General features: G+C 40.4%; 2 protein-coding genes across 7 annotated transcripts in view; one reads left to right on the top strand and one right to left on the bottom strand.

The window, feature by feature from the left end:
- CUL1 (cullin 1) overlaps positions 1–5,292 on the top strand; it is a 77,928-nt gene extending 72,636 nt beyond the window's left edge. For both annotated transcript variants that reach the window (XM_090049980.1, XM_090049981.1), the window contains exons 20-22: positions 3,165–3,270; positions 4,060–4,173; positions 4,672–5,292. In XM_090049980.1, coding sequence (XP_089906106.1) covers positions 3,165–3,270; positions 4,060–4,173; positions 4,672–4,752 — 301 coding nt within the window. In that variant the 3' untranslated portion in view covers positions 4,753–5,292. The remainder of the gene's footprint in view (positions 1–3,164; positions 3,271–4,059; positions 4,174–4,671) is intronic.
- A 4,442-nt stretch (positions 5,293–9,734) lies between these two features.
- Positions 9,735–12,725, bottom strand: part of EZH2 (enhancer of zeste 2 polycomb repressive complex 2 subunit) — a 75,280-nt gene continuing 72,289 nt past the window's right edge. For all 5 annotated transcript variants that reach the window (XM_090049966.1, XM_090049968.1, XM_090049970.1 and 2 more), the window contains 4 exons: positions 12,214–12,295; positions 10,894–10,974; positions 10,646–10,730; positions 9,735–10,062 (listed from right to left, as the gene is read on the bottom strand). In XM_090049966.1, the coding sequence (XP_089906092.1) occupies positions 10,002–10,062; positions 10,646–10,730; positions 10,894–10,974; positions 12,214–12,295 (309 nt within the window). In that variant the 3' untranslated portion in view covers positions 9,735–10,001. The remainder of the gene's footprint in view (positions 10,063–10,645; positions 10,731–10,893; positions 10,975–12,213; positions 12,296–12,725) is intronic.

Genomic DNA, 12,725 nt, shown 5'->3' with positions numbered 1-12,725 from the left:
CCCCTTGCAGCCCAGGGCAAGCCTGCACCACTGCTACTTCTCCCTGTTGGAGAGCGAAATATTAAGGCGTTTACTTTCGAAACCTAGGCTCTGAAGTGTCTTAAAGCAATACTACAGAGAGAATCTTTTTGTTAACTTGTTTTGCTTCAGTACCATTTTCTATACCTATAAACTCCAAATAACTTACTGTTTTGAGGTAATTTTTTCACACTTAAGTAAAAGCTAGGTGTAAATTCAGGCCTGCATAACTGCTGTTTTCATATTCAAGAAGTCTTTCAGATTAATCCACTTTAACTTAATCTACATGCTAAAAAAAATAATGAGAAGTGAATTAATGGAAGTGAAAGAAACTTTCTTCAAGACAACCTCTCTTGTATTTAAATATTAAATATCCTTCTTCCAGACCCAAAAAATAACCATTGGGTGGTTCATTCTTTGCTTTGTGAACTCACAAACAGCTCTGTTATTCTGGCTCAAAAACCACGATACGTTGGTTTTGCTGAAATTCCTAGGAGCAACTTGGCTTCCTGGTATCATAGAAATTAAGGGCTGGAAAGGACCTTGAAAGATCATTGAATCCAACCCTCTTGCTCTGGGCAGGAATACCACTGAGATCAAATGATCTCAGCAAAGTGTCTATGCAGTCTCCTCGTGAAGACCTCCAAGGTTGAGGACTGCACCACCTCCTTGGGAAGTCTAGTCCAGCTTCTGGTCACCATTACCGTAAAGAAGTTCTTTCTTTCATCCAAACTGAAACCATCCTCTGTTTATGGCCATTGCTTCTTGTCCTTCTCTGGGGCACTCTAGCAAACAGTTTTTCTCCCAGCTCGATATTCACTCCTTCCATACTTAGATGGCCTCCAAGTCCTCCCTCAGTCTTTTCCGTTCCCGAAGCTAAACAGTCCCAGGTTTTAGCCTTTCCTCATAAGGTTTGTCCTCCAGGCCCTTAATCATTCTTGTGGCCTTTCTCTGAATCCATTTTCAAGGTTATCCACGTCTTTTTTTAAAGTGTGGCGCCCAGAACTGGACACACTACTCCAGCTGGGGTCTCACCAGTGCCAGTGGAGAGGTAGCTGAAACCATCTCAGGTTTACAAATGCTGTAGTTGTAGGGCTCTGAAAAACATGTTTTAAATTGGTAGGATAAGGAGATTGTCATTGTTATTGTTGAAGTACTTTTTACATTTTAGCTGTTTTTTCCACCTGTTTTATAATAGTCACATCGATTTTTGTATTCTGTTTTCTAAAGATCAACCCCTTCCTCTGTTTCAGAATTATTCAGAGTGGTACTGTCCCATTTTCTGCACTGAAAATATTCCACAGGATTATTTGCAGTATGGCTTTCTGGAAAAACATTAACCTTTAACATTAGGCTCAGAGCTTAGGATCAGAACTTTTATGCATCTTCTTAACATCTATGAAGATATATAAAAGTTCTATAACACTTTTGCCTATCTTGCATACAGACCAGCCCAGCCTCTGGCTTCTTTACTTTTCATTCCACCCAGGAAGAGCACACACCAACTGCAGAAACTTCCCCAGCCCGACAAAGGGTTTTTAAACCCGAAAGCTTGCTTAATTTTTTTTCCCCAACTATTTAAGTTGGTCTAACAAAAGATATCAGATTCGCCCAAAGAACCTTGTCTGCCTATGTCCTTAGACCAGCACGGCTACTACAACTTACACTCCTGTAGCATCTATGACGACATTATCAGAATAGCAGTTATATTGGGATGAGTTGGTAATATTATGATCAGCGTATAATCAGCCAACCAGTATGCTACTTTCCCCTAAAAGTTGCTGCTCATAATTAATTGGCATAATTGGAATCAAGCATCACTGTCACATCTCTCTCACTTAAGATGAAACTCTGGTCTTTCAAAAATTAGTTACAGATTTGACCTTTGTTTGACCAAATGACTAATCCTAGCCCATCTAGTAAATAACTGTTCAAAGTGTCGCACACTGTTCTCAAGTCAGATAAAGTATTACGTTTTCAGAAGGACAGATGTCCCACTGTAGACACCTGTGTGCTGAAGTCCTGCTGACTCGATGAGTATCCCTTGACCATGTGAGTTGGCCACTTTGGAAATGGTATCCACAACGTAACTTAGCCTTTGCACATTTTCAGGGACACTTAACATGGAGAGTATTTGTTTTGAGTTTTTTATAGTCAGTTAAGAGTTTTGATGTACAATCATTGTCGAGCTCTTACTGTTTCTGGTTCTCACAAAGCGATAGCATCATTGGTGGGTCTTCTTTGAAGTGGGTGTTCTGAACTGTAGCATCCAAGCCCCTTGCATTGCCAAGTTGTTTGTGTTGGGCAGACCTCCTTTTACTTCAGAGGGTGACCCCTTAGATACAGGGATCCCGGAGTGAGGATGCAGTCATAGGGCTGAGTCCCTTGTTAAGTAAAATATCACTAAAAAAGAATCGCAGGGAGAAACAACCTTATTGTTTGGTTCCCTCTGGGATTATTATGTTCCTCTAAATCCCAGGCTCTTTCTTCCTGTACATTACTTTTCAGTGAGATTTAGTAGTTGTCACGTACACTGTGCCCAAAGTTAAGAGAGATTAAGCATGCTTTCTCTGTTCTTGCAATATGATTCCCACCCCCCCCCCCGGAGACAAAAAACCTTGTTGTTTTATATGGTTGTTTGTTTTTATTATTTAAACTGCAGCTCCTTCAGCTTAGGTGGGTGATTTCCCCCTCCCCACCCAATCTAATATCTTCCAGTAGGGCCTGATTTTGCACACTCAGTAGACCTCTTCAGTAGGACAGTTGATACTTTAACCATTCACAAATCTGGTTGCAGCCATTCTGTGGTGCCTTGGACCTGGTTTAGAATTAATGTTTAATTGTACTTGGGTTCCCTCTGCAGCATGAAATATCTAGCTGGTAGTGGTGAATTTTTAGAGTATGTAATATCAGTGTTTAGATCAATAATAATACTAATGCTGCCTCAGTGTCGCATTTGATGAGGAAAATAATTTTGTATGAGAGGGGGAATAATCGCAGATATTTCTTCTATTTCATCTTCCAGGTCCTCTGCTCGGCAAAATTTTCCCTTTTGTAGAATCAGTGTTATAAGGGATAATTGGATTACCATATCAAATTTGTCCCTTGAAATGAGTAAATTATTTTAAACTTCCTTTTCTTGGCAGCAAAAAATTGAGGGTAAACATCAATGTGCCAATGAAGACTGAACAGAAGCAGGAGCAGGAGACTACACACAAGAACATAGAGGAAGACAGGAAACTACTGATTCAGGTGATCTGGGTTGCAGAATATTTCCATGCCATTTCCATATAAAAAGAAATGGGTCTCAATGGCAAGGTTAGCCAGAACACTTTATACAATATGTAGATATAGATTTAAGGCTTCCTGACTTCAACCTACCTGCCTGCCTATATATATATATATATACATATATATGTATATGCTATTCCTGTGCTAAAATAAGATTGAAGTGAAGGCCATGTGCAGGAACCTCAAAGGCTGTTAGCTTTTTTAATAGGAAATGTTTAGGGCATAACAGAACCATTTTACTGTTGCTGACATTTAGAGGGCATGATAAGGAGTATTTAGATTCCACATTACCATGCACTGAGTTTACTGGGCTTTCAGCTTAGATGTAAACTATGTATATTTGTTCAAATTCATATAATTTCAGTGGAGTTGGCTCAAGCATATAGGCAGTACTCCAGCACCGTAAGCTGTCTACTGTTCAGGGCCTCAGTATTTGAATGTCTGTACACATGGCTCCGGCTCTCCCAGGACAAATTCATGAAAATTCTCCCAGATTAATTGAATGAGTGTATGCAGCTATGGTGCATGGTGTTTGAATGCACGTTTTCCAGTTTCTGGGACAGATTTGGACAGTTAACGAACATGTCCCCTGCCTTGTACCATTGTATCGAGTGTATTTTACATGCTGCTTCCATTGCCCTCCTTATTAGCGGGCATAAGCTGCAGTTAGAGGCCAGGTAGAGACCCAGAATGGTTCAGTCCAGAATGAGACATTGTATGTTCCTAAAAGTCTTCAATTTTGCCATTTAGGCTGCTATTGTGAGAATTATGAAAATGAGAAAGGTTCTTAAACACCAGCAGTTGCTTGGAGAAGTGCTAACCCAGCTGTCCTCAAGATTCAAGCCAAGAGTTCCAGTGATTAAGGTGTGTGAACAGATCAGCTGTATTGCTTATGGGTTTTCAAAACAAGAGTCTGGATTAGGGGACGATTTAGAGAGACTTGACTTGCAAAGGTCAAAGGAATGAGTTTTTCACATTCCTCAGATAGGAAATAGTAAATTCATCATTTACTGATGTACTAACTTACAGAACGTCGTGGATTTCAGTGGACCTGCCATTGCTGTGAATTAGCTGCATGTCATAGTATCATGTTATCTTTGTTCGCTTTAAGAGGAGCTAATGAGAGAGTCTTGCAGACGTGCTCAAAAATTTGGAGTAAATTTCAGTAGTTTGAATGGGCTGTTATTTATTATGCCAGTTGCCAGCTAACTGGTTCCATTGCTGCTTGGGAGTAAACCTTGATTAGTCGTGAGAGGTAACTGCCACATTTGTTCCAAAAAAGGATTTCTGCAAATGCAAGTCTGCATGCGATTTTATTTTTCTGACTGACACACTTCTGGTCTTTCAATTTCTACCCGACAGAAATGCATCGACATCCTGATTGAGAAGGAGTACTTGGAACGTGTTGATGGTGAGAAGGACACCTACAGTTACCTGGCTTAACATTTTTATTAGCAGTTATCTGACTGTGTTACACTCAAATAGTTATGTGATGGAAAGAATGAAAACAACTGAACTTCATAGCAGCCAGCCTGCTGCCATTTGGACCTCCCTTTTTAATAACTGAGACCAGGACTCCCATCAGCCAGTCTCAGATTTACATCGGAACTGCTCAGGATTGATACATTTCAAGTATGTAAATATGGACACCAATGCCATTTAACCTAATTTAAGAAAAAAGGAATCAAACTCTTCTCCACTGAGGGTTGCATGCTACTGCATTTAAAACAATACATTGGCTAGATGATAAAGAGCTGCCATTATAGGCAGCACTTGTAAATGTTGGCAGCACTTTGAGAGCGGGTCTGAATGGAGCCATGTGTAAACTGCTATGAAACATTTGTATAGTGTGTTTCATTTTTTAATGTGTGATAAATAAAAAAAAAATTAAATGATTTCTGTACAAGTTGCATTTGGTTTTATTGTTTTAAGTTTCACTACTTATCTTTCTAAATGTAAATAAAAGGTATAATGATTATGAAAGCTACAAGCAGTTTGTTAGTTTTGCTTTCTTTTTTACTTCTGCTTCTCGGAGACTTCAAACAAAGCACCTCTTATTCACTAGATTGAAACGTTACAGGAGTTTTCATCTCTTAATCAAATTACATTTGTGTGTGCTTCTGGTCGAGGGGTAGGTCTGTGCTTATGAGGAAGTATGTATTTAACTGTCCGCAGATTTTTCAAAATATGCTGAGAGAAGAGCAGATGCTTAGTATCTGTACAAGAAGCTTGGCACTTGAGTTCAGAATTGGTAAAACACTCTTAACTCATCACCTGCAGGGTTTCAAAGGTACAATGACTGTCCAAGATTAATCTGAATAATTAAACTGTTTTGGGGAATAGCTTAGGTCTTTATTTTGGATTCGCATATCCTGTCAGAGAACGGTTCTTATTTAACTAGGTTATTTAAATGGGAATAAATACATTTGTATGACCCTCAGTATGTACATATTAAAAGCAATTTATATTTAGCCTAACTCTGCCTTTAACACTTGTAGCATTGTCTTTTTAAACCTGCATGCTGTTGTGGTCTTTGATGCTTCATAATGTGCAAAGCTGAGTGGGGGCAAGGGGAAGGTTGCAGCTACAGAAAATAACTTCAGCCCCTAATATAAATATTTTGCTCATCATACATCACATTTACAAATGTAAAAAAAAAAAATGTTTGCAATCAGTATCAAAGGGTTGCCATTGTTGCATACCTTGATTTTGCTGCTTGTACCTCCCAAGGGGAAGGCAGGCATCATTGACTGCTGTAAAGTTTCCTAAAAAAATAAAATAGTTTTTTTTCCCTTTATTCTTTTTAGTATGTGGAAGAAACTGCCTTGGCAGTTGGATGTGAAGCAGTTAAGTTTCTTCAACTGTTTTGATTTTTTTTTTTTTGGTTTGTTTTGTCTGAAAGCCAAGTTTCTACTTACAAACAAACTAAATGTGACAAGATTACTCTGCCAGACTGTATGGTGGCAAGTTGTTGCACCTAACTTTTTTTTACAAACACGGTTGCCAATCTCCATCTCAGATTTGTGTGTTGTAGCTACCATGCCTCCTGGCATTCTGAAGCAAAGTATAAATGCCCTGAAACGCATCATTAGCATAACACAAACCACTGCATTGTCTCAGGCTGGCAGTCACTTGCCTGTCACAAGTGCTGTTTTTGAAATGGTGATTTGGATGTTAGTGCTAAGTGTGTGTGTGTGTGTGTCCCTTGCGTGCCAGGCTTATTTAAAAATACTTCAGCACAATCTTCGGTGTTTTTCTGTTGGAATAAATGGCTAATAGCTGTTGTGGCATGAGCTCCCATGGTGTGGCGAGAAATGAGAATGTTGTGTGTAAATGCTATTTACAATGCCAGCAATGTCTGCTCTTCAACATCTTGAAACAGCTAGATTGCATACCCACAGCACTGAGGAATTGGCAAAGCTGCAAGTGAAACTGCCACCTCCTAAACAAAGATGTTTGTAAACTGCATCTTATGGTGATCCAACTGTGCTCATGGCTTTGGTTACTCTACTCTGCCCAGGACCACAAAAAAAAACATGGTCTGCTTTCACAAACTGGACTAGAGCTGCCTTTCTGGTAAGTTGACATGCTGCTGAGTTGGTGTGGACAACTGCTGGGGAAAAACAAATTAATGTAAGATATTACTGTGAGTGTCTGTCTGCTGCTGCTATCCCTAAAAGATGCACAGATGGAAATGGGGTGGTAAGGATAACTGGGGAGAAAAGGCTTTTGACATCTTGCTGTAGTGTGAAAAGACTGTTCAAACATGGTTGAGCAGTGAGTTTGTGTGCTGTTGTGGCAGTGTTGTTTCCATTACTACATTGCGAAGACAGCACGAATGCAGACTTAAAGCAGGTTCTCTGGTCCCTAAAGTATTCTATGGATCAGAGGCATTGTACATTCCCAGGGGAACCGAATGAGAAAATCTCTGTGCTGTTTTCTGGAGCCTTTTCTCAGAGAGCTTCTGCAATTGTTGCAAGCTGGTGGAAAGGTACTCCAGCAGGTAGGCAGAGCAACATGGACTTGTGAACACCTGTGCTCTTCTTCATCCACTCAAAATAAAGCATCTCCCCTAACACCACACAGAGTTCACTACAGCAGTTCTTAACCTTTTTAGACTCAAGGTACCTCTTTGAAAATGCCAGGTCTTAGCTTTCATGTTTCTTGGCAATGGAAAAATAATAGTTTTTCTGTTACAAAAAACTCAGACCACAATAGGTCAGAATGTTTTTGACACTCTAGATTTCCTTCTGAAATCTGTGTGTTTCTCTTGAGTCATGTTTGCACACCTCCCAGTGCAAACATTGCATGACACCCTGGTTGAGAACTAGTGTACTAGATAGAGAACTGCTTTTGATTCTAGACCATAACTATGATCACAGGGACAGCTGGCCAGCAGCTTGGACATATGTAGTATTGCAATGTCACCGCAAAAGAGGGATTATCTTTGTGGAAACAGCAGGCAATACAGCTGTGGACTATCATGGTAAGTACAGTGTAATGTTAATGCTTTGGTCATCAGATCCAACATTTAACTTGTAACTTTAAATTTTCTTTGCTTTGTGATGCTACTTGCTGAAGATCTCCCTCTCCACTTGTCTTCCATTTTGAGCCAAGCAGCATGTATTTAGATGCGTACACTGTTGCTAATAATGGACATGGAAGCCCATACACCGTGAAGTTGCCAGGTTATTAGACAGAACTGAACAACAGTGACTGAGAGAGAAAAAAGGTCAGTGCTTTTCCCCCTCCTTTGAAAAACTGAGAATCAGCACACTATTGTCCCTTTGCTCAGTTATGTTCTGCAGCCAGCTGTAGCTCTTTAGTGAAACACTGTCCTCAAACTCCTGTCCTTGATGTGAATCCTCAGTCCCAAATGCGACAAAGGGAGTCTGCTCTGGCTGGATCAAGCAAGCTGTCCTTACCTTTCACCACTATGCTGCATGGCACTGAGGTGGTATCAGTTTAGTCCTAGCATTCTTTGTCCTTAATGGTCACTAGGTGGTTCACACTTCAGTTTTAGGCCAGCTAATGTCATCCCTCTATGGCCCCCTTAAAAATGGAGGGCAAGTTTCTATCCTCATGTGACCCACTGTAAATGCAGGGTGTGACTGGAACCATGTCAGAGTTGGCATTTCTCACAAAAGTTCTTGTTAATAAGGGTGAAATATTCCTGACATAACTTATGTAGTCAAATGCGATATAATGAAAACTTCCCCCCCACCTTCCCCCAAACACCTTTTTCTAACCAAGCCTCACTGGGAGCATGTGCCGCTCTTGTTGCCTGTGGCATACTCCATTAATCCACTTCTCTAGTGCAGCAGTTCCCAACGTGGTGCCTTGCAGGTGCCACTGCCCCATGGCACACGAACTTTGGGAACCCCTGCTCTAGTGCCTACAAGTGCAGAATTAAGCCAGAGCCAGTCCCCAAGCTGTTCCCAGATTATTCCATATGGGTGTTAATTGGAGTTTAAGACAGGATAGTTGAAACAAAATTGCTGAATTTTTTTTGCTCTCTGGGTCATTATAGACTGCATCTGAATTCAGTGTGCATTCCAGTAAATAGGTTTGCAACCTAAATTACCACAATGCTTCTAATGCTAAAACGTAGTGTGCGAGATAATCCATTACCAAGCTAGTTTCCACTTACTGTAAACATTTCCCCATCATTTTAGACTGGTACAGGCAGACTCCACATGAAGCAGGAACTAATGCATTTCATAGGTGCAAGGTAAATAACTTCTTAAATATCTCAGACATGGAATAAAATGTAACTTACTATTCCTCAGTTACTTGTTCAAGTTCCCAACTACTGGACCTAACCTTTAGACCAAGGATTCTCTTGGGTAAAGAAGTCTTTTCAGGACACTGAGTGAACATGTAATAAATTGTATTTAAAGATGGGGTAGAAGAATCTATATCCAGTGATACAAGAAGCCTGACTGAATGTTGTTGCTGTCTCAAATTTTGATTAGCAGCTGTTATCACAGTTCTATAATCACATCTTAAATCCAGGTTGGCCAAGCATCTTAATGCAGCCGAGAGTAAACCTTTAGCCAATCCCAGCTCTCACCTTGTTATGTGCGTAAAATACACTAGATGGTGCTCTAACCAATGACAACAACATTTAGATTGAGAACTACTGTCCTTTGACACCCGAGTTATTCTTTTGTCAGTATGTTTTGATTTCAGTGTTTTCCATAGCAAGTCATTGAACTAGGGCAGCTAAGGACCATGCTTAACATCCATGCATTGGTCTATAAGTCCCAAGAGTTTCTAAAATGAAAGCTTTGATATTACAATATTATGAGGGGGAAAAAACATCAGTATCTTCAGGAAATTGGTAGTTCTCAAGATTTAGTCTTCAGGAAGCCATAGCGTTTGCAGTCTAGTACAGAATTACATCTCAACTGTACTCCGCATGCTGTAGTTCAAGTATCCTTTATTCAAGATTGAAAAAGTGTACCACACTGCATTATTGCAAAAGTTCATTGGTACAAAAACACTTTGCAGCTGGTGAGAAGGCAATAAAAAGTTGATTTTGAAATTTTTTACTATAAATTACTGTTACAGTACTTTGCAAATTCAGAATTTCAAATTGCATCATTTTATTTGTCTAAAATTGCCCACAGTACTAGAAATTCCTGAAGATAAGGCAGCTGTTCTGTTTGAGAGAGAAGAGGTAGCTGGTATCAAGGGATTTCCATTTCTCTTTCAATGCCCACATATTTAAGGGCATCAGCCTGGCTATATCTGAAAGAGACACAAAAACATTGGCTCTGTCAAATTCAAAAGAAAATAACAGATTCATTATGTTTGGATGCATCACAGTTGGCAAATCTCAAGCAGACGTGTGCCCAGGGCTGTGTTTTTAGGTTTCTTTTCTTCTCATTTTACAAACTTAGACTCCCTTCCTTAAGCACTTAACTTGCCCTCTGTATTGGAAGGGGAGCCTGGGCACTTTCAATGCAGCAGCCCAGAGGGGTACATAAAGGAGCAAATACTTGGAGGATGTTAGCCCAAGTGCTAAGTCACTTTAAGTGAAAAAGAAGCATATCTACAACGCTGACCAGTCATGCATAAATCTATCTTTAAAAATCTATGCACACTAGTGTGACTAGAATGGCAGTCTGCTTCAGGTGTGTTTGGTTAGCCCACAATGGAGTGCAAGACCAAGGCCACCCGTACTAGAAAAAGGAACAGCACAATTATTACTTTGGAAGACCCACCCGTACCTACTACATTACCAGTTTATACTGGTAAACACTTTAACTTACATATCTCATCTCATATTTAAGATCTGGTCTAATTGGAAAAATAATTTAAGTCTACCAACCTGTAGTCAAAAAACAGCTCTTCACCAGTCTGAATGGCTCTCTTAGCAAATATACCTATTCTATGATCTCCATTAACCATCATAACTGGAAAGAAAAAGTAAATAGTCAGGTTCTTAGTGCTCCGATATTTTCACACCTCGCTGTAGTTAAAATAGACTCCTACCACCATTTCAACATTTGTCTTACCATCTAGTCTTAGTCAATACAAAAACAATTAGTGCTGATTTAAACACTGTACAACATTTACCTTTTGCATAGCAGTTGGGATTTACTGAATGGTTTGCAAATCGAATTTTGTTGCCCTTCCGTGTTGCATCAACCACAAAATCTAGAAAATAATATAAAAGCACAGTTGGAACAGGTTGTCTCTAAATACAATTTGAAAGAAAAAAGAACAGCCTGTGGCCCATTTTATGGCCCTAGCTTATAGCACTAGCATGCTATAGGGCTTTGGCACATTTAACTTCTAAAGTATCTAATGCTGACTTTTCAAGCAGAAAAGTCAAGAAGTTACCATGGTTTGGGAGTCGGACAAAACTGCCTGTAATTGCTATGTTTCCAATTACTAGGAGTTAAGCCAGGGGTTGTCAACTGGGGGTACATGTACCCCCTGGGGTACTTGGGAGGCCCCTAGGGGGTAAGTGCAGGTGGGCAGGGATGGAGCGCCGCCACCACCCCACGCCTCTGCTTCCCAGAAGCAAGCCTGGGGCTGGACATGGAGGGGGATGGGAAGCTCACACAGCAGCCACCACCCTGCATTGCTGCTGTTTTGTGTATGGCTGCCCCCTCCCCCTCCCCCTCCACACCCCCCTCCACATTTGGCCACCAGGAGTACACTTACTGAAAAAAGTTGAAAACCCTTGAGTTAAGCAAACTACCTTGGTCTCCTGCCCGGATGATAGAGTGGTGTGTGTATTTTTGAAACATCCCTCTCTTCCTTCTAGGAGCGCAAGCTTGTGAAAGTGTTTTGCACTAACCTTTTATACACACACATGTACATGTATACATGCACACACATAATAAAGGAGTCCTTTTTTGTGTAAACACCATCATATGATAGAGATATCAACTCTCCCACTTGGCTGCCAACTAGCCCCTGAAACTGCGGTGCCAGCTACCAATGAAGAGAGATACATAACAATTTCCCATTTATATTTTGATAACTTTTTGTAGACAGGACTAAAGAATTTGTGTTTCTGGGCTTATCAACACTGTTGCATTGTGTGATGTCAAATTCAGTTTGGGTGACATTTGATTTCCACTGAAGTATGCACATGGGAAAAGTGCTAGCAGTCTACTAGTTTGCTATGGGAAGATGAGGCAAGACTACTTCCAAACCTCTTTTGTTATCTGTCACCAGTGCAGAAACCTCCACCTTCTGGGAAATGGACTAGGGCAAGACACCAATTCAGCTTCAACCCAAGTCGTTTCCACCTTTGATGCAAGCCCCATCTACTGCCATTAGAAACTTGTGCTAAGTGAATAGTTCTGCATTTGATTTGGACGTGATGGAAGGAGCTCAAGTTCTATCGCAAGCAATTTTAGCATGGTCAGTCAACATACTTACCATTATTCAAGTTGAACAGAAAGCTGCACATGTATTTATCGTATACCTTTCCTCTTCTATCTGCCTCATCCTGAGAAATAATCTGAAAGAAAGTGCATACAAAGCAAATAGTTTGTTTTACATTTGTAACTATACTAACACCAAGAATGCTGCCTTCTCTGTTCTACTACCTATGCATTAAAGTGGCTCCAGCTGTTAAGTCATCACATAACTATTCACATGCTTACTCTTAAATGCACTTTCAATATTAACTCCAATTCTGCAGCTAAGGCAGCTGAGAAGTGTCTTAAACAGATGCTACTCTGCTGGCTAGCTACCAAAAGGATGGCTGGATGGCCAACCAGTCATCTTGCAGATGAGTACAACTCCAACTCAGCCATTCCCCATTCCATAAAGGAAAAGCCAAGCCCCAAATGCTGCCAAAGCAGTGCTGTCAATCAGACCAAAATAGTGAATTATTTTGTAATTCTGCTCCTTTCAGAACAGCTTTGGGTCTTAGCGCGCTGTTCCTT

This window comes from Crocodylus siamensis, chromosome 5, assembly GCF_052110815.1.
Source record: "Crocodylus siamensis isolate JL-2025a chromosome 5, ASM5211081v1, whole genome shotgun sequence".
NCBI lineage: Eukaryota > Metazoa > Chordata > Crocodylia > Crocodylidae > Crocodylus > Crocodylus siamensis.
This window is presented reverse-complemented; position numbering and strand designations above follow the sequence as displayed.